This window comes from Jaculus jaculus, chromosome 9 (assembly GCF_020740685.1).
Source record: "Jaculus jaculus isolate mJacJac1 chromosome 9, mJacJac1.mat.Y.cur, whole genome shotgun sequence".
NCBI lineage: Eukaryota > Metazoa > Chordata > Mammalia > Rodentia > Dipodidae > Jaculus > Jaculus jaculus.
This window is the reverse complement of record NC_059110.1, coordinates 82,765,940-82,785,226: the sequence shown is the minus strand read 5'-3', so window position 1 is coordinate 82,785,226 and position 19,287 is coordinate 82,765,940. Positions and strand designations below refer to the sequence as shown.

Here is a 19,287-nt window from a genome sequence, read left to right as displayed (position 1 = left end):
GTGTGCAGTAGCCTATTAGAAACGTTTGTTTAGCTGAGCTTGCTGGCTCATACCTTTAATCCCAACACTCAGGAAGTAGCTGAGGTAAGAGGCCTGTTGTGAGTTCAAGGCTAGCCTAGGCTACAGAGTCAGTTCCAGGTCAGTCTGGGCAAGAGTGAGTGAGACCCTACCTTCAAAAACAAAAAGGAAAGCCGGAGTGGTGGCGCATGCCTTTAATCCCAGCACTTGGAGGCAGAGGTAGGAGGATCACCATGAGTGCCAGGCCACTCTGAGACACTATAGTGAATTCCAAGTCAGCCTGGGCTAGACTGAGACCCTACCTCAAAAATAAAAAAAGAAAAGAAAAGAAAAGAAAAGAAAAAGGAAGGAATGTTTGTTGAATCAATCTTTATCACACAACATTTAGGTTGTTTCCCATTTCAGAAAAGAAATTTTTTTTTTGCAAATTCAGGGAAGAACAGTATTAGGGCAGAATGGAGAACAAGAGAGAAAAAGTCCCTGCGGTAATCTCCTCCCCCTTTATGACCCCACCCTGCAGGGTCTTTGCCCAGGCCTTCCAGACCTCCCACCACCAGGGCCCGCCGCTAGCTGGCCTCTAACCTTTGCCTCTTCCCAGGCAGAGGCTTTACTCTTGGCCAGAGATCATTTCCCGGCACAAAGGACAACTTGATTCCGGGTAGCTTTGGTGTCCCCTCCCCACAACCCATCCATAGTCTTCCCACTCTCCAAGCTCACTCCTCAGGGCTGCGATCTGAGCATGACATTCTCATATACGGGCTCTTCCTGCCCCTCTTCAGCCTGCTTCTGGGGACCCCGTCCGGGGGAACTGTTCCTAGAGACGGGCTCCTGCACAGTCTCTAAGCTCTCAATGCCATCCCCCAGCCCCCTGGATGCTTCCTGTGCTGGCCTGGCCCCCGTGGACTCCATGGCACCAGGGGCTGAACTGGAGCTCTGGCTGGCAGAGCCACAGGACAGCCCAGGACTGCCCTGGTTCCGGCCGAGGGCACGGCGCAGAGGCTTAGGGATGGCAGTCTTGATCTTGGGCTCCGCCTGGTCTTTCTGGAAGTTGCCCAAACGGCGGAAGACAGAGCGGACAGGGCTCTCGGCCTTCTGTGGTCCCGCCAGCATGTAGATGGTGGCCACGGCGCCGGGGCTCTCCTGGAGGCTGCCGTCGGTGGTCTCCACGCGCCCCGCCGCTGCCGGGCCACCAGCCGGGAGTTGGTGGTGGCTGAGGACGGCGCCGTCCTCGGGGCTGGCAGCAGCAGAAGCCTCCTCTTCTGCTTTCGTTTGCTCGGGGTCTGTGGACTCCCCAGCGTCCTGGCCTTCAGGACGTGGCTGCACCCCCCTGGAGAGTCTCTTGGGCTTTCGAATAGGGCTGGAGAGCTCCCCAGGGCTTCCACAACTCTGCGGCGCAAACTTGGTACCTTCGGCGAAGGACACCGACGGCCGCTTGGCCCGGGCGAGGCTGGAGGTGCGCGGAATAGGGAAGGGTGTGGAGGCATCCTCTGGGGGCGGGAAAGGGCCTCCGGGCACGCTGGCCTCTGGCCGCTCTTCCTGGGCCACAGCGATCATCCCTGGCAGAGAAGTGGAAGAGCTGGGCTGCAGCGGGCAGGACCACTCCAATTCATCCTACCTGTAGCCCAGCTGTTTCCCGGAAGTCTCAAAATGGAGCAGGAAAAGAGTGAGAAGGCAGAGAGGCGGGGAGGGGCCAACTCAGAGGATACTACAAGGAGTAGATACCACTCTTCGCTTCGAGGGGCCGCTTTGAACCACTGCTACACTCCCACATGTGCCTTGCCTCGGGGCCTGTGTACACTGTTCCCTTTACTGAAAACACCATTGCTGGGCTAGAAAGATGGCTTAGCGGTTAAGGGCACTTGCCTGTAAAGTCTAAGGAACTAGCTTCAATTCCCCAGTACCCACGTAAGCCAGATGTACAAGATGGCACATGCATATGGAATTTGTTTGTAGTGGCTAGAGGCCCTGGTATGCCAATTCTGTTTTCTTCCTCTCCCCCCCACTTTTTCTCAAATAAACAATTTTTTTTTGTTTGTTTGTTTTTGTTTTTCAAGGTAGGTTGTCACTCTAGCCCAGGCTGACTTGGAATTCACTATGTAGTCTCAGGGTAATCCTGAACTCACGGCGATCCTCCTACCTCTGCCTCCTGAGTACTGGGATTAAAGGCATGCGCCACCGTGCCCGGCTAAATAAACAGTTTTTTAAAAACACACTATTGCCACATCCTAATTTCCCCTTGGCTAACTCTTACGTTGATTCTGCTAGACTCACCACAGCTATGATTAATGCAGACATATTCCCTGACTCTAGTCACCCTGGACGTGGCTAGATCATGAATTCAGCCCTCCTTCTACAACCTCCATCAAAGCACGAATCACTCTGGCCTTTACTGCCCTAATGACATATCTGCTTACTGCTCACAGACTACCAGCTTGGTGAGGACAGGAATTCTCTACTCTGTACTGTGTCTCTGGAGCCAGGGCAAGACAACGGCACAGGATAAGCGGCCGGCACACATTTCCTGAAGGAATACAGAAGGCAGTGAGGTGGGCAGGACCGCTTGGGCTAAATGGGCTGCTACAAGGTACCTTCCTGGGGTGGCATGAAGTAGGTGTGACCCTCATCCTCTGCTCCGGAGTCGGGATCAGAAGAGAAGGAGTCATCAGAGGCCCAGCCGGCAGAGGGTGGCTCGATGAAGCTGTGGTTGAAGGGGACTTCCGGGTCGTGGTGAGACACTGTGGGGGTTCCAGGTCATGTGCAGAGCTTCCCAGGAAGGCTTGCTCCCTCCCAGCCCCTGACCTCCAGTACCCCTTTACCTGTCACCCAGGGTAGCTTGTAGTTGCTGAGGGAGCCACAGGGCAGTGCTGAGCCCAGGCTTGTCAGTGCCCCCCAGACCTGCTGCTTCATCCTGGACAGGGCAGCTCCATCTCTTGCTGGCCTGAGGGGCGGGAGAGGGAGAGCGGTTTGTGCACAAGAAGCAAGGCCGCCTGTGTCAGCCTGGCAGGATGTGACAGGTGACTACATCTACTTCAATGCTTCAGTGGCTCAGTTTTTCGAGGTAGGGTCTCACTCTATTCTCAGGATGGCCTCGAACTCCCTGCAATCCTCCTACCTCTGCCTCCCAAGCGCTGGAATTAAAGGCGTGCACCACCATGCCTGGCTAGTATTTTTTATTTTATTTTATTTGCAAGGAGAGACAGAGAGAATGGGCGTGTCAGGGCCTCCTACCACTGAAGGCAAACTCTAGACGCATGTGCCACTTTGTGCATCTGGCTTTAGGTGGGTACTGGGGAATCAAACTCGGGTTGTCAGCCTTTACAGGCAAGCACTTTAACCACTAAGCCATCTCTCCAGCCCTCAGCATTATTATTTTTTTTTCATGGCGCTGAGGATTGAATCCAGGTCCTGGCACATGCTAGGTTGGTACTCTGTCACTAAGCCACAATCCAAGTCCATCAGTGGCTCCATATTGATGATGATGGGGGGGTGAAAGTAGAGTGCCCAGGATCTAAATCACAGACGCTATGTGGTTCTAGTCAGGCAAGCCTGGAAAGTACTTTGGCTCCAACTTAACTTCCTCAGGTCTCAGTTTTCTCGTTGATGAAATACAGACAAATCTTACCTATCACAGCACCTCACACAATACCTGGGACCAGTCAGGGGTTCCCCAAAATGTAGTTTTATGACTGTCAGCCTAGAAGAGTCTCAGGAAACCTACACTTATCCCAATTTTGTCTATCCTGATGCTGGAAGGGACCACTCCACTTGTCCCCATTCCTCTGACAGCCACTGGGCAAGTCGTTGTATCCCTGTGAGGACTGCTTCGCCCCTCTCAGGGTTTATGCCATGAGGCAGGGGCAACAGGATCGGTTGTCTGTGAACACCAGCAGCCCAGGAGGACTCATGTGCAGGACTGGGGCTTGAAGTTAAAGAGGGGGTGGAGCTGGGTGTGGCTGCATACACTGGTACCCCAGCACTCAGAAGACTGAGGAGGATCCCTACTTCCAGACCCTATCTCCAAAAAGAGGGTCTGGAGAGATGGCTCAGCAGTTAAGGTGCTTGACTGCAAAACCTAATGACCCCAGTTCAATCCCCCAGAACCCAAGTAAAACCAGATGCTCAAAGTGGTGTATGCGTTTAGAGTCTGATTGCGCCCATACTCTTTCTTTATTTTTTCTAAAAATATTTTTATTATTTATTTGAGAGAGAGAGAGAAAGAGAAAGGCAGATAGAGAGAAAGAGAAAATGGGCATGCCAGGGCCTATAGCCACTGCAAATGAACTCCAGATGCATGCACCCCCTTGTGCATCTGGCTTACATGGGCCTTGGGGAATCGAACTGGGGTCATTAGGCTTCGCAGGCGAATGCCTTAACCAGTAAGGCCCCACCTGTTCCCTTTCTAACTCACACACTCTCTCTGCTTGCAAATAAATAAATACAATCAAAAAAATATAATGCTGGGATGTAGCTCAGTGGTAGAACACTTGCTTTGCATGTCCAAGGACCTAGTTTTGATCCCAAGCAACAGAGGTGGTGGGAGGGAAGAGCACTGGACAGAGGCTAGAAAAATCCAGGTAGGGACTTTGTGTGAACCTCGACTAGCCAGGACACTATGAGTCTCAGTGTTCTCTGCAAATTGACGATGGCAGCCTTCTTCTTTTTAAGGTAGGGTCTCGCTCTAGCCCAGGCTGACCTGGAATTCACTATGTAGTCTCAGGGTGGCCTTGAACTCATGGCGATTCTCCTACCTCTGCCTCCTGAGTGCTGGGATCAAAGGGATGTGCCACCATTGCCTGGCTTTTTATTTATTTATTTATTTATTATTATTATTATTTTTTTTTTTTGGTATGCTGACAGTCTTCTCACAGCCACATTTCCTGTTCGCTTTTATAGGCTTACCCTTTCCTGGGCACATGAGGTCCGGTCTCCCCTCCCTGCTGACCTGTGCAGCTACTTCTCTGACCGCCAGCCTTGTAGGGCCTTGCTCAGAACTCAGCTCCTGCCACAGGTTTCACACTGCGTGGCCTGGTGCCCAGGGCCACTGCTCAAGCCCACGTGAGTCAGGAGCTTTCCCACAAAAGACTTCCAGAGAAGAATAGGTGACTCCAGGCCTCAGCACCTGCCAAGTACCTCTACTACTTGTGACAAGCGTGCAACAAGGCTAGCTCTTCCCCATCCCAAAAGGAACATAGGAAGCAGTGTCTAGCTGTTTACCTGTCCTTAGGGTGCAGTCGTGTGGCCCAGCGGCAGCAGGCACAGCAAGCAATGCCCAGGAGGAGCAACAGCACAGGTACCAGGATGCCCGCAATGAGAGCATTCTTACCATGGCGGCCTGGGGACGTAGATTATGGTCATGTATCAAAGGCCATTAGGACTCCCACATTTTTTTTTTTTCCAGGTATGGTCTCACTCTAGCTCAGGCTGACCTGAACTCACAGTAATCCTCCTACCTCTGCCTCCCGAGTGCGGGGATTAAAGGCGTGCGCCACCATGCCTATCTAGGACTCCCTCGTGTTACGTTTCATTTTTACCCCTATCTGCCTCCTCCCCAGAATCTTATACCTCCCCTTCCTTCAGTAGGCCTCTCTGTTGGATCATCCCCTTGGGTGACCCAGGGCCCACTCTATGCCTTGGGGCTGATTTCCAGGCCATGCTGGAGTCCAGTCCTGCCTGCTCATTTCCTGGCTCTCTCTGATTTCTCAGGATCAGAGCCTCTGTTACATCTTCAGGGGGCCCCAGAGCACCCCCACACAGTTCAGACATACAGGCATGTATCTCTGAAATGGACCCAGCTTCTCTTGTAGCTGAGGCCTCTCGATCCCATGGAAAAGGGCAGACTTTCCCCGCCTCCTCCTTCCATCTTACCCAGCTGACAGGCTCCAGACACAGGGTGGCACAGCCCCTCTGGACACTGGCAGGGGATAGAGCAGTTGTTTCCATGGAAGCCAGATGGGCAGGAGCTGTTGCAGCTAGGAGTAAAAAGAAAAGGTGGGCCAAAGGCCAGGTGAGAAAGGGGCACAGCAAGGGTCAGGCAGATTTCTAGACAGCTGTCCCACCCTGTGGCTGGTGGGCAACTTCCTTGGATGGTGCTCAGACAGACCCCTCTGACTTCTAAGCCACATTCTAAGTGTCTTGGAAGTGTCTGGGACAGTCTATCAATGTGGATACCTTGGGCAGGACCTCTGATGATCCTCATTGGCCTCGGCCTTGACCGGGAGGAAGCAAGGAGCACTGCATCCAGAGAGACGCTCTTAGGGCCTCGAGATCTGAGCCTGGCTTTGCCCTCTCTGGACCCCAGTTCCCTCCTCTGTGAAACAAGGTCTCCTCCCCTTGACACTGTGCTGTTCTCTAGAGGGGAGGCCTGCCTGGAGACAGTGACTGCTCCCTATCTGAGGACTAGAAGGACAACAGTGCGGTCTGGAACCCACCTCCTAAGTAAAGTCGCAATCTCGTCAGGAAGCCAGTCCTGTTTTCTATTTTTTTCTTCATGTCCCTTTTAAAAATTGTTCTATTTTTTCTTTCATTTTTTAAAAATCCTTGGGCTGGAGAGATGGCTTAGCAGTTAAGGTGCTTGCCTGTAAAGCCTAAGGACCCATGTTCGACTCTCCAAATCCCACGTAAGCCAGATGCACAGGTTGCACATGCCCAGTAGATGGTGCAAGCATCTGGAGTTCGATTACAGTGGCCGAGGCCCTGGTGTGCCAATTCTCTCCCTCTTTCTCTCTAAAATAATTTTTTAAAAATCCTTACTTATTTACTCTCCCCGCCCCAGGACCCAGTCCTCACCTAATCCCCCAGTAGCCGGCACTGCAGACGCAGTCCCCGGTCACAGCATCGCAGGTCCCCTGAACACAGGCAGGGCAGGTAGAGCTGCAGCCCTTCCCAAAGGTGCCAGAGGGGCAGAGGCTTTCACACCTGGGTGGAGTCAAGAGTCAGAGATGGGGAAGGCAGGAACACCCAGTCCCCAATGGGGTCCCTATAACTTCCCCTAGGCTCCTTGCCTGGGTACTCAAAGGGCCATTCCTTGCATTCCTCCAGGTGGCCTTGAAGCTGAAGCCAAACCCAGCAGGTGACAGACTACAGATCCCCGGGCAGGAGAAGAAAGAGGGCAGGGAGCCTAGGGGTGAGGGTCCTTTTCAGAGCCTTCTCAAGACCATCCCCCTCCCACCCCAGCATTCTGGGCAGGGGGCAGCCCCTGCACTGTGTAAACATGTACATTATGGCAAGGGCAGCTCCTCCAGGGGAACAGATGCGAGGAGGGTTCTAGCAGAAAAGTGTGCCCCAAGCAGGGCAGACCCTTACTTGTGTCCTATCCAGCCTGGGTCACAGTGCTGACAGTGTCCAGTTTCTGTGTGACAGGGCTCCCCAAGCCAGCAACGAGGGCACTCCTGGCTGCAGCTCTCACCAAAGGTGCCAGGTGGGCATGGCTGCTTGCATTGTGTCCCATTCCAGCCTGCTCTGCAGGCCTCACAGCTGCCTGTGACTGGAGAACATGTTGTATTCGGCTTGCAGTGGCCACAGCTGGTAAGAGAAGAGGTTCATGGGGGCACTGGGGCGAATGGAGTGTTACATCCTCCAATCTGGACACTGCCCAGTCAAGTCTTCAGGGCACTAGAGAACACTGGGGTCTCAGCTGGTCACTCAAGCTGAAGGCTCAGTTTCTCTGTGCTGTACAATGAGGAAGTTGGACAGATGATCTCTGAGGGCTCTCACAGGATGCCACCTTTCCATTCTGTACCCATGCTTTGTGACTCACCCTTCCCTGGGCTCCAGGAGCTACCAGCCCAGTCCAGGCAAACAAGCTAGCACCCATCCTCCACTTCCCTCCCACCCTCTTCACCTTGTCCCCATTCTCCCTTCAGTCCCATGCCATTCCCAAAAACAAGACTGGGTGGTTTGTCTCCTATTCCATAACAGGCAGAAGACAGTGACACGTGCCTGCATTAGAAGTTATCAGGAGGACTGGAGAGATGGCTCAGCAGTTAAGGTGCTTGCCTACAAAGTCTAAGGACCCAAGTTTGACTCCCCAGGACCCCAAGTAAAATTAGGTGCATAATGTGGTACATGTGCCTGGAATTCATTTGCAGTGGTTAGAGATCTTGGCATGCCCATTCTCTCTCTCTCCAAATGCCTCTTTCTCTCAAATAAATAAATAAATAAATAATATATTATATATAGAAGTTATCAGTAATCTGATAGCAGTCTGGGCAATGGCATCAAGATCTTATCTTTTTCTTCTTCTTCTTTTTTAATCTTATTTTATTTATTTGAAAGAGAGAGAAAGACAGAGGTGGGGGAGGGGGTGGAGAGAATGGTCATGCCAGGGCCTTCAGCCACTGTAAACAAACTCCAGATGCATGCACAACCTTGTGCATCTGGCTTACATGGGTCCTAGGGAATTGAACCTGGGTCCTCTGACTTCATAGGCAAATGCCTTAACCACTAAGCCATCACTCCAAACCTTTTTCTTTAAAAAAAAAAAAAATTTCAGTGGATAGGAATAGAGAGATGGCTCATGAGTTAAGGCACTTGGCTGAGAAGCCTAAAAACTCATGTTCGAATCTCTAGGTCCCAAGTAAGTCAGATGCACAGTGACGCAAACAAGCAATGTCGCATATGCACACAAGGGGCGCATGCTGAAGACCCTGGTGCATCCATTCTCTCTCTTTCTCTGCCTCTTTTTCGGTCAAAAATAAATTTTAAAAAACATTCAGTGGATAGCATGTGTGCATGTGCATAGGTTTGTATCCTGGTTTTTATGCGGGATTTGGGAATCCAAACTCAGGTTTTATCCACTGATCCATCTCCCCAGCCTTCAAGAATCTATCTCTTCTCAGCTGAGGTAGGAGGATCACCATGAGTTTGAGGCCACCTAGAGACTAAAAAGTGAATTCCAGGGCAGCCTGAGCAAGAGTGAGACCCTACCTTGAAAAAACAAAACAAAGAAAGAGCCAGGAGTGGTAGCACATGCTTTTAATCCTAGCATTTAGGAGGCAGAGGTAGGAGGACCCTGTGAGTTCAAGGCCAGCCTGAGATTACCTAGTGAATTCCAGGTCAGCCTGGGCTAGGGCAAGACCCTACCTTGAAAAACAAAAACAAAAGCAAGAGCCCAAAAAGTTCCAGGCAAGTTTGGGCCTTTTGGTTGAGTTCAAGGCTAGTCTGAGCTATATGATAGCAAAAATAAATTACCTTAATTTAGCTGATCCTGACCAATATTTAAATTTATTTATTATTTATTTGAGAGAGTGTGTGAGAGAGAAAGAGGCAGGTAGATAGAGAGAACAGGTGTGCCAGGGCCTGCCTCTAGCTACTGCAAACAAACTCCAGATGCATGTGCCACCTTGTGCATCTGGCTTTATGTGGGTATCGGGGAATAGAATCAGGGTCCTTAGGCTTTGCCGGCAAGCATTTTAACTGCTGTGCCATCACTTCAGCCCTTAATTTTTTTTCTTATTTATTATTTGAGAGAAAGAGACAGATATGGGGGAGGGGAGAGAGTGTACTGATCAGTATTCAGGAAAAAACAAAAACAAAAACAGAGCTACAGAAATGGCTTAGCAGTTAAGGAGGTTAACTGCAAAGCCAAAAGTCCCAGGTTCAATTCCCCAGGATCCACATAAGCCAGATGCACAAGGTGACACATGCATCTGGAGTTCATTTGCAGTGGCTGAAGGTCCTGGCACAAACACTCTCTCTCTCTCAAATAAATGAAATAAAATAAAATATTTTTATTATATTTTTATTAAAATTTTCAGAGAGAGAGAGAGAAAGAATGAGCACACCAGGGCCTCAGCCACTACAATCAAACTCCAGATGCTTTCGCCACCTAGTGGGCATGTGAGACCTTGCACTTGCCTCACCTTTGTGCTTCTGGCTTATGTGAGATCTGGAGAGTCGAATGTGGGTCCTTGTGCTTTGCAGGCAAGCACCTTAACTGCTAAACCATCTCTCCAGCCCACAAAAAAAATATTTTTTTAAATAAAGGAAATACTAGTGTGTATTCTTTGTGTGTATTAGTAAAAAATAAGTTTGTCTGGTTAAACTTTGATTTCAGTTACATCAAATATGTGTTACATGTGTAAAGTGGGGTGTAATTTCTTGCTGTGCATGGAGTTAGTCAATGGTTGAAAGTCACTGAGTGCTAAAGGGAACTTGCCATTCTTTTACTGTTTGCTCTTCCTTCTTTCCTTCTTCCTTACTTTCTTCCTTCTTTCCTTCTCTCCCTTCTTCCTTTTCTCCCTCTCTCTGCCTCTCTCTCTTTTTTTTTTTCAAGGTAGGATCTCACTCTAGCCCAGCTTGACCTGGAATCCACCAGGCACCCGTGGCTGCGTCGCAGCGTGGTGCGCTGCCATCCTCCACCCTCTTCCTCCCAGTGCTGGGATTAAGGCGTGCGCCACAACACCCGGCGCTCTCTCTCTTTCACAGTACTAGGGCCTCCTGCATGCTAGGTAAATGTTCTACTACTGAGGCACAGCCACAGTCCCACCCTTTTTCTAAGTATGGTTTGTTACTAATACTAGACAGGATCTCTCTAGGTAGCCCAGATTGGCCTCTCATTTGTAATCCTTCTGCCTCTGTCTCCCCAGTGCCGGGACAATGGTTTGGAACTTGTTACGTACACCAAACTGAGCCAGAATTTCCACCTCAGCCTTCCCAGTACTAGGTTTGCAGGCATGGCCACCACTGCTGGCTGGATAAGTGCTTTTTTTTCCCCCTCTTTTCTTTTTTCCTTTTTTCTCTTCTTTTATCTTTTTAGTACTTTTTAATACTAATGGATGAAAGGAGTAGGTGCACATAGACCAGGGGCATCGAGGTTTATGTTTTTTTCTTGTTCTTACATCCTTGCCTTGTGTATATTTTGGGGATAACACTGCAGTCCCTCCCCCCCCCACCTGTCTCACTGCATGCCCACCTCTGCCCATGGCTCCCCACCTCCTTCCATTTCCCAGGCAGCCTGCTCACCTTTCTCCACACTGTGCCCCATAGCGGCCAGGGCTGCAAGGCAGCTCGCAGCGGGGGCCCTGGAAGCCGGGTGGGCAGGTGCACTGGCCGGAGGCAATGCTGCAGTGGCCACGTACACACTCACACCTGTGCTGGCACTCACGCCCCCACCAGCCCTGCAGGCAGGTGCAGCGGCCTGAGTCCTGCACACAGGGCGACGTGTGACAGCTACAGCGGAAGCTGCAGCGGCGGCCCCACCAGCCTGGTGGGCATAGGCAGGCACCAGTGGCTGGGTTGCAGCGTGCTGCAGGGTTGCACTGGCAAGGACGGTGGCATGTGGACGACCACCAGCCCGGGTCACAGTGGCACGAGCCTGTCACTGGGTCGCAGCGCCCATGAGGGCCACAGGTGCACGTGAACTCACAGAGTCTGCCCCAGCGGTCAGGCTGGCACTGGCACACTCCCGTGGCTGGCTCACATTGGCCACGTGGATGGCAGGGACAGGTCTCTCGGCAGTCGGGGCCCCAGTACTGGCCAGGGCAGCCTGTGGGGGTGTGGTGGAGAGACAGAGAGAGAAGTGGGCGCAGGGTGCAGTACAGATCCTCACCCTGCCCCTTCCTCAAGGAAGAAAAGCATTCGGGCCCACCCTTCAAGAGCCCAGGACAGACTTGGGACATCTGGCAGCCTATCCTTCTGCACAGCTCATTTCCTGCCCCAGATTCACAATGACAAAACCCTGACAAAAACCTTGGCCCAGCCTCCCACTTCACACTCCAGAACACAGATCCTGAGTCAAACAAAGGTGTTCCCAGGGTCACACAGGTGGATGGGATTTCATTCCTGTCCCCCTCTGCTGAGCTGTCCCTGTCCCTGGATCACCATCACGTGTATGCTGACTTCCAGGGTAGCAGGAAAGTCCAGATTGCCCTGTACTCCCTGGCCAACCTGGGGATCCCTGGTGCCTGCCCACTCAGCCCTTTCGCTCCCACTCTTCCTTCTAGAAAGGTCAGAAAGCCTAGCTCCAAGCTCCATCCACCTTCCGTGTGCAAGGCAAATGTGGGGAAGCCCGAGGATGCAGCCAGCCTGTACACAGTGGTGATCACAGAACATAACTGAGACATTAAAAAGGTGCCTGGTAGCAGGGATTTTTGAATGTGGATGGAAAACAGAGAACTCAGCCTTTGCCAGGATGTACCACTTCCCACTTCTGAGCACCAATTTCCTCATTGAAGCTCAGCAGACTCCCAGCTCTGTCATCCTAAGGTGACATGCCTAGCCGCTTTGCCCACCTCCTCCCCCATGCCCAGTCCTGCCCAGCAATGTCCTATGGTTGAGACTCACGGGAGCTGCACTGGGCACCGAAGAATCCAGGTTTGCAGCGACAGAGGCCTGGTTTCACACACACCTCATCTTTCCCGCAGGCATCTGGCCCCTCACATATGGCTGAAAAACACCCCATCCACATGGAAAAGACTGGGACCCAAACAACTAGGGGATGCTCCTGTCCCAGGAATGTCACCCATTCCTGGGGCTCAGCACCCACGAAAGCCATCTTCTTAGGGCTGTGAGGTGTTAGGATGTACCCTGGTTCAGGGCTCAGGAGGGAAGAGAGGGCAGGAAGGGTTGTCACTGGGCCGTGCCCTTATTTCTCTTTGGCTGGGGATCTGCCCTGGCTACTTACGGATGGTACATTCTTGATTTTTCTGCCTCCAACCTGGGCAGCACTGGAGCTCAGAGGGGCTGTGGGGCAGAAAGGGGGTCAGCTAGGGGTAGCCCGGCCTCGAAGGATGGGTCACTCTGGCTGAGGAATGAGAGTCTTGCTCAGCACCATGGGGGGAGATCTAGCGCTGGTGTCACAGTCCATGGGAGACACGGCATCCATGTCCCCAATCCTTCTCCTTTCCTTCCCTGGCCTTTTTTTTTTTTTTTTTCCCAAGGTAGGGTCTCACTCTAGCCCAGGCTGACCTGGAATTCACTATGTAGTCTCAGGGTGCCTCGAACTCACAGCGATCCTCCTACCTCAGCCTCCAGAGTGCTGGGATGAAAGGTGTGCGCTACCACGCCCGGCTTCCTGGCCTTACCACCTGCCCTGATGGAACACTGTCACTATCAAGCTGTCCCCTCCCTTCAGACCCATGACCTCTTCCCACTAGTCAAGCACCATCTCCATCAGACTTCCATAAGACCCACCTGCTGCCTGGGCAGACATGCTGTCCATTGGGGTCCAGCTTGGACCCCCAGGTCCCCGGAGTCCAGAGCAGCAGCAGTGGAGGCAGCAGCCCCAGCCCCATGGCGGCCGTGGATAGGAAGGCCTGAGCTCATCTTCCCCCACAGCTCCCAACCCCCTCCCTGTTTCCTCCCAAGGCTTTTCCTGAGGAAACCAGGCTCGAGGGCGGGCTGCCATGAGGCACCTCCCTGAGAGGGAGGGCGGGTGCTCAGAAGGCCCAACACTGAGAAATGAAAGGAAAAGGAAGGCTGATGGGGAGGCCTAAGTGGGCTTATGGGGGGCTGGATACTGGAGCCAGGCAAAGGAGTGAAGAGTCCCCAGCCCAACCCCAGCTGCCCGAGGAGACCCTGTGAGGAGAGCTCAGTGTGCCTGTGCTCTGGAAGGGCTGCGAGGTTGCACAGACCACTGACAAGACAGACAGACAGAGAGCAGTTTGGGGGTTTAATGGGCAGTTGCTTTATTACATTGGCTTAGGGCAGCTGTACAAACCCCAGAGATGAAGGCGTCTCATCTTTTATCTCACAGATGGGGAAAGGAACTCAGAAAGGACATCTTTACCTCCTGCGGCTGCGAGGTCGTGGTACAGGGTTTCCTGAGGGGAGGCAGGCTGAAAACCTGCCTGCCAGGCCTGGTGCAGAGCTACGGGAAGCTTCATCCTCACTTGAAGTCACATTAACCACCCAGAGCCAGACCCCAAAGTCAAGCCTCTACAACAGCTGAGGCCTTTCGATCAAACTGTTCACTGAGAGCACAGAAGGCCCCATCAGGAGTTGGGGGCCGGAGGGCTGTCCACAGGCTCCAGGTAGGACTGCTGGGGGGCCTCCTCTCCTTCCCCTAGCTTGCTGGGAGTGGTGTTGCTGGTCTCTGCTTCTGAAGCCTCCGCTTGAGTCGGATACCACAAGCCAAAGCTGGAGGGAGAGCCAAGAGGGACTTTGCGCCAGGAAACAGAGGTGTCAGGGACATGGGCTAGAGGCAGGAAGTGGTAAGAAAGAGGATCCAGAGGAAAGAAAGGGCGGCATGAGGTCATGGGGAGCTGAAGGGGTCCAGGGCAGAGATGCAGCAGGGATGTTAGAACTCACAAGAGCAGGGTGAGAGGAACAGAGCAGGAAAGGTCAGCCTCTCCCCCAATGCCCCATCCCCACACTTCCCTCTCTCCAACATACAAACTTTGTATTCTGGACCCAGGAGCCGGGATGGAATCCTCTTCCTTATCACTGGACAGCACGAGCCATGAGCCATCCTCATCATCACTAAGACAGACAGAGGAGAAGTGAGCTAACCCAAGCACTGCTCATGTGGAGCCTTCTGCAGGGTCTTCAGAAGTATCAGGGTGATTGCAGAGCCCCCAGGGCTGGGAGGAGGGGAAACTGGGGAGACGAAGGACATCTTGAAGCAGACAGCAGGCCCCTAAAAAGGCTGCAGCCACAGCCTCACGCCTCTAGCCAACAGACCCAGCCAAGGAAGGAAGCCGAGAGATGAATGGGGAGAAGCAGCAGCGTCAGCAGCTTTTTGTAGCAGAATGTACAGTCGGTGTAGGACACGCAGGAAGAGTGAGAGCCAGAGGGAAGGGTGGCAGCTGGACAGCAGGCTCAGGGAGGTGACCACATGAGATCGAGAGATGCAGGGGGTGGCTAAGTTGGTTCACCAGGGTCAGCAGAAACTGGCTCAGTGGGTATGAAGGCAGGGTCTTACCTGCTTTCTTCTTCTTCTGGGGTCCCTAGCATCTTGGCTTTGATCTTCCTCCGCTGCTTCTTGACAGCCACCTTCATGGCTTCAAGCAGAAGCCCGGGGACCCTGTGATCCGTGAGCAGCTCCCTACAGGAGATGGGGAGGGGCAGGGAGAAAAAGCAGATGCCAACAATGTCTCAACCAAACACCTGAGCTCTGCTCACCCTGGAAACATCTGGACCACTCTACAACGCTAAAACCTCTGACTTTAGCTTTGTTGACCCCTCCTAGGACGACCTCCCTGTCTGCCGCTGGTGTAACCCTTTGTACTGCCCTGGTTGAGTGAAGTTCCAGGAGGGCAGGCCTATGGACTGCAGTGCCCAGGCATGCCTTGGCAAGTGTCACTGCTGATATATTAGTGACCCAAAGAATGAGGTGGGGTGACCGGAGGCCCCTGACTTCCCAGCCCCTTACCGTTGGAAGTAGGCCAACTCCTCCTTGAGCAGGAACACGTTGGCTTTGAGCTCATTGCGCCCCTGAATAATCTGCTCAAGCTCCTCCCGGCTGAAGCTGCACTGCTCTGACTCTGGGAGGCGCCCTAGCTGCGGCGGCGCATCCACCTGTGCAAGGTCATGGTGGGAGGGTAACCTCTTGGAGCTCCCCCCTAAATCCCAGCATCCCTGGGGAGAGGTGACTAGAACACAGGAGGAAGTGTCCGGGAGGGAAGTCTGGGGAACAAGGTGGCTACTCCAGTAGAAGACAGAACTAGTACTGCTGCAGCTAGCTGGGGGAAGGGGACTTAAGGCTGCCGGAGGGTCAAACTTGTATACAGCCTTCCACCGTACCAGCTATGCAGCCACCACACCCAGCCCAGTGTCCAGCAAGCGTCAGACTCTGAGTTCTGGGATGGATCTCCTCTCACCGGGTCGTCTGAGGTTGGAGGCTTGGGCCCCTGCCTCTGCTCTTCCGCTAGCCGGAGAGCGCTTTCCAGCGCCGTCCGGTGGTCCTTCTCGCGGTCCTCGGCCCCCCGCAGTTGGGTTTGTACTGCTGCCAGCTTGTGCCGCAGTTCCGCATTCACCAGCAGAAGGCGCTGCAGCTGCTCCTGCAACTGGGGGCGGGGCGAGAGAGCCGGTGGGCGGGGCTCCAAACCCGTCCCCGCCCCGCCCCGCCCCGCCGCCCGCCCTCACCGCTTCGGTCTCTTGGCTGCGTTGCAGCAGGTCTCGGCTGTGTGCCCGGAGCTCGTCTCGCTGCCTGTCGGTCACCTCCTTGAGCTGTCGCAGCAGCAGACGCTCCTCTGAGGAAGAGGCAGTCTGAGGAACGGCGGGGAGCAGGGGCTCCCGCCCGCCCCGGGACGCCGGGACTCACTCACCCCGCGGTGCGGAGCCCAGCTCCCTGCGAAGGCGCTCATTCTCCTCCCGCAGCCACCGCAGCTCCAGTTCGGCCTGCTGCGCGGACACTTGCAGCTGGGGAGGCCGGGGGACCCTGGGTCAGGGTGTGCCGGCCACGCGGGGCCAAGCGGAGGGGCCGGTGACTCACCGAGTCCGGAGCGGGCCCCACGGCCGCCTTTTCCAGGAGCTCCAGCGCCCGCACCACTAAGGGCACCAGCCCAGCCGCTGCCTCCGGCCCGAACCGGCGTGCCAGTTCTTGCAGCTCCGTGCCCAGGGCCCCCGCTAGGTGGTACACGAGTTCTGCGGCCGACCCTGAGACCATTGGAGGCCCCCGGCCCGATGGCCCAGGAGCCACCCTCCTGGGCTCCATTTTTGCTCCCAGAGGCCAAGGGCCACCCCACCCTCCACTAGGGCAGGAAAAAGCCAAACAGTTCCGGCCCAGGAAGTTTAGGGCCGTAAGGGGCGGAGTAGAAGAAACAAGGGAGGAGCTACTGTGGGGGAAGAGGGGACCAGTGCCCTAGGACCCTTTCGGCCTGGTCATGGTCACAGTCAACCTTCAAAGTCACTGGAAAGTCACCTGAAGCTCAGGGCTGTAAGTGGTCAGTTTGGGTGAACCCTCCCTTTAGCAATGGCTCCAGGCTCCACCCCGTCTGTAGTCCAAGGACTCCACGCAAGAGGTGCGATATTGAAGGTCAGTGAAGTGAGCAGTTTGCTCTACCAGGAATGACAAACCTTTTAAAGAGGGATAGGTAGGTGGTGGTGCACGCCTTTAATCCCAGCACTAGGAGGCAGAGGTAGGCGGATTGCCATGAGTTTGAGGCCACCCTGAGACTCCATAGTGAATTCCAGGTCAGCCTGGATTAGAGTGAGACCCTACCTCAAAAAACAAACAAAAAAAAGAGGGATAGGAGAGCCGGTGGTGGCACACGCCTTTAATCCCAGCATTTAGGAGGATCAACGTGAGTTCAAGGCCACCCTGAGACTAGAGTGAATTCCAGCCTGGGCTGGAGTGAAACCCTACAACACCTGCCCCCCCCCCCCCAAAGCTCTACAGCCACAGCTATGACCTGATCTCAGAACCCTGCATAAGTTATACCAAGTGATTTTGAAGATGAGACGTTCCCAAGTATTTGCAGGAGTAGTGTGGGAAAACTAACCCACCTCAATGAGAACCCTGAATCGGAAGAGGCCTCATACCCCCACAAGGCTGGGTCCAGTACCTTGCTATGAACTGTCCCAGGCCAGCCTCCCTGACCTTACCTACACCCAGAACTTGAGAGAAAGGCATGAAAAGCAAGGCTGGAGAGATGGCTTGAGCCTAAACACCCAGGTCTGATTCCCCAGTACCCACATAAGCCAGATGCACAAGGTGGGGCATGTATCTGGGTTTCATTTACAGTGGCTGGAGGCCCTGGTGCTTCCATTTTCTCTCTCTCTCTCTCAAATAAGTATCTTTTTTTTTTTTTTTTTTGAAGCATGAAAACACAAACTCCTGTTTATACAAAATTTATTAAGTTTGTTCAGGATCACAAGCTATCAACACAAGCACAAAACAAAAGGGGCCAAGCTGCTGAATGTCACCAGCTTGTCTGTGGGGAGAGAGTAAAAGGCTCCATCCAGCCTGGAGAGTCTGACACAGGAGGAAGCCGGGAGATAACTACGCATAGAGGTCTTCTCGGTCTGCAGAGTAGACCTCACCCTCCTGCAGCAGGGCAAAGTTGAGGAAGTGGGAAGGCCTATGCACCTCATGATAGAACTCTTTGGGATTGGCCAGCTGGAGCTCGTACTTCATGTTGGGATCATGGCGGACACCTTAGGAGAGAGGGAAACAGTGAAATGTGAGCAAAGGTCTGCCGGCCTTGTGCCCCTGGGCCATTTCCAGTATGGTTAGGCTCCAAGTGCTACAGGTGTTGACCTCACCTATCTCCAACTCCTCCACCCATGCCCCCTTCCTGTGTTGCCCTCACACAAAGCCCACTCACCCATAAAGTTGTAGTTCCAAGAGGACTGGGCAGGGACCATAAAGAATCCCAGGAAACGATCAGAGAGAAGCATCTGGACCCTCTCATAGTGTGAGGGTAGGTAACCTTTGGGGTTGTTGCCTTTGTCGGTATTCTGGCGACCCCACTCATAGCCACTGGGGGTCAGCTTGTAGGCTGTCAGGGTGCAGGAGCCTGGTGTGAAGCTGGGGGAGGGACGTACGGGTAAGTGTCAGGCACCACTCCAGGTCCTGGCTTGCAATGTCTGCCCACAACACTTCCTTTCCCCTAAGGTGCCCAGGCTCACCTGCAGGTGATGATGATGGTCTTCTCACCATCCCAAGAAGGGTTGTCAGCCATGATCTTGGCATGGGTGGTGACATCCTGGGGTGACAGCTGGGGGGACTCATTGGGCTGTGTGTGGATCCAACCTAAAGGTTCCATCTCCTATAGGCCAATGACAATAAAGAGCTGTTCAAGCTATGTGCAGACAGATCCGACGTAGGAGAGGAACACGCCTGCTTTCCCATCACCTCTGAGATGGCAAGAAATTGGACTCCCCAGCTGTGTTACTACCACTCACCTTGAGGTACTCATGCTGGGGCAGCTGGCTGGGCAGATGCACAGTCTGGTGAGTGCCCCACTGTGGCACCATCACAATACATCGGATCTCCTTCACCTGGGGATTATCTGGTGGACTCACCCCATACAGGTATCCTGCGATCTGAAAAGGTCAGGAGCTAGTCTTAGTACCATCCCAGAATCAATTTGTCTCTTTCCCTTCTCTCTGAACACAAAGTGAGGTTTCTCAAATATAGTCAAAACCACCTATAGCCCGGCATGGTGGCGCATGCTTTTATCACAGCACTTGGGAGGCAAAGGGAGGAGGATTGATGGCTGTGACTTCGAGGCCACCCTGAGATTAGTGAATTCCAGGACAGCCGGAGCTACAGTAAAATCCTACCTCAACAAACAAAACAAAACAAAACAACAACAACAAAACCCTGAGGTTAAGCCATCTGGGTGCTTATTCAAACTATTACCCACAGATTTCATCTCAGACTGT

At 53.4% G+C, this 19,287-nt stretch overlaps 3 protein-coding genes across 4 annotated transcripts in view; all 3 read right to left on the bottom strand.

Annotated features, from left to right (window-relative positions):
- Positions 1-370: 370 nt before the first annotated feature.
- Positions 371-13,287, bottom strand: Scarf1 (scavenger receptor class F member 1). The gene is made up of 11 exons (XM_004667855.2): positions 13,150-13,287; positions 12,641-12,699; positions 12,301-12,402; positions 10,981-11,503; positions 7,321-7,539; positions 6,805-6,933; positions 5,884-5,987; positions 5,233-5,350; positions 2,835-2,956; positions 2,607-2,753; positions 371-1,574 (listed from the first exon to the last, which is right to left on the bottom strand). The coding sequence occupies exons 1-11, from the start codon at positions 13,248-13,250 to the stop codon at positions 739-741; spliced, it is 2,460 nt and encodes an 819-aa protein (XP_004667912.2). The 5' UTR covers positions 13,251-13,287; the 3' UTR covers positions 371-738.
- A 331-nt stretch (positions 13,288-13,618) lies between these two features.
- Positions 13,619-16,762, bottom strand: LOC101596360 (Rab interacting lysosomal protein). Of its 2 annotated transcripts, none has more exons than XM_045159298.1 (8): positions 16,391-16,762; positions 16,224-16,317; positions 16,042-16,148; positions 15,777-15,962; positions 15,329-15,474; positions 14,879-15,001; positions 14,354-14,436; positions 13,619-14,094 (listed from the first exon to the last, which is right to left on the bottom strand). In XM_045159298.1, exons 1-8 carry the CDS (start codon positions 16,610-16,612, stop codon positions 14,021-14,023), a joined length of 1,035 nt encoding a protein of 344 aa, XP_045015233.1. In that variant the 5' UTR covers positions 16,613-16,762; the 3' UTR covers positions 13,619-14,020. The 2 variants fall into 2 exon arrangements, with proteins under 2 accessions (XP_045015233.1, XP_004667911.2); XM_004667854.2 differs by having other exon boundaries at positions 14,350-14,436; positions 16,391-16,756.
- A 970-nt stretch (positions 16,763-17,732) lies between these two features.
- Positions 17,733-19,287, bottom strand: part of Prpf8 (pre-mRNA processing factor 8) — a 40,237-nt gene continuing 38,682 nt past the window's right edge. Inside the window, exons 40-43 of the mRNA XM_004667853.3 lie at positions 18,805-18,945; positions 18,529-18,668; positions 18,225-18,427; positions 17,733-18,054 (exon numbers count right to left, since the gene is read on the bottom strand). Coding sequence (XP_004667910.1) covers positions 17,900-18,054; positions 18,225-18,427; positions 18,529-18,668; positions 18,805-18,945 — 639 coding nt within the window. The 3' untranslated portion in view covers positions 17,733-17,899. The remainder of the gene's footprint in view (positions 18,055-18,224; positions 18,428-18,528; positions 18,669-18,804; positions 18,946-19,287) is intronic.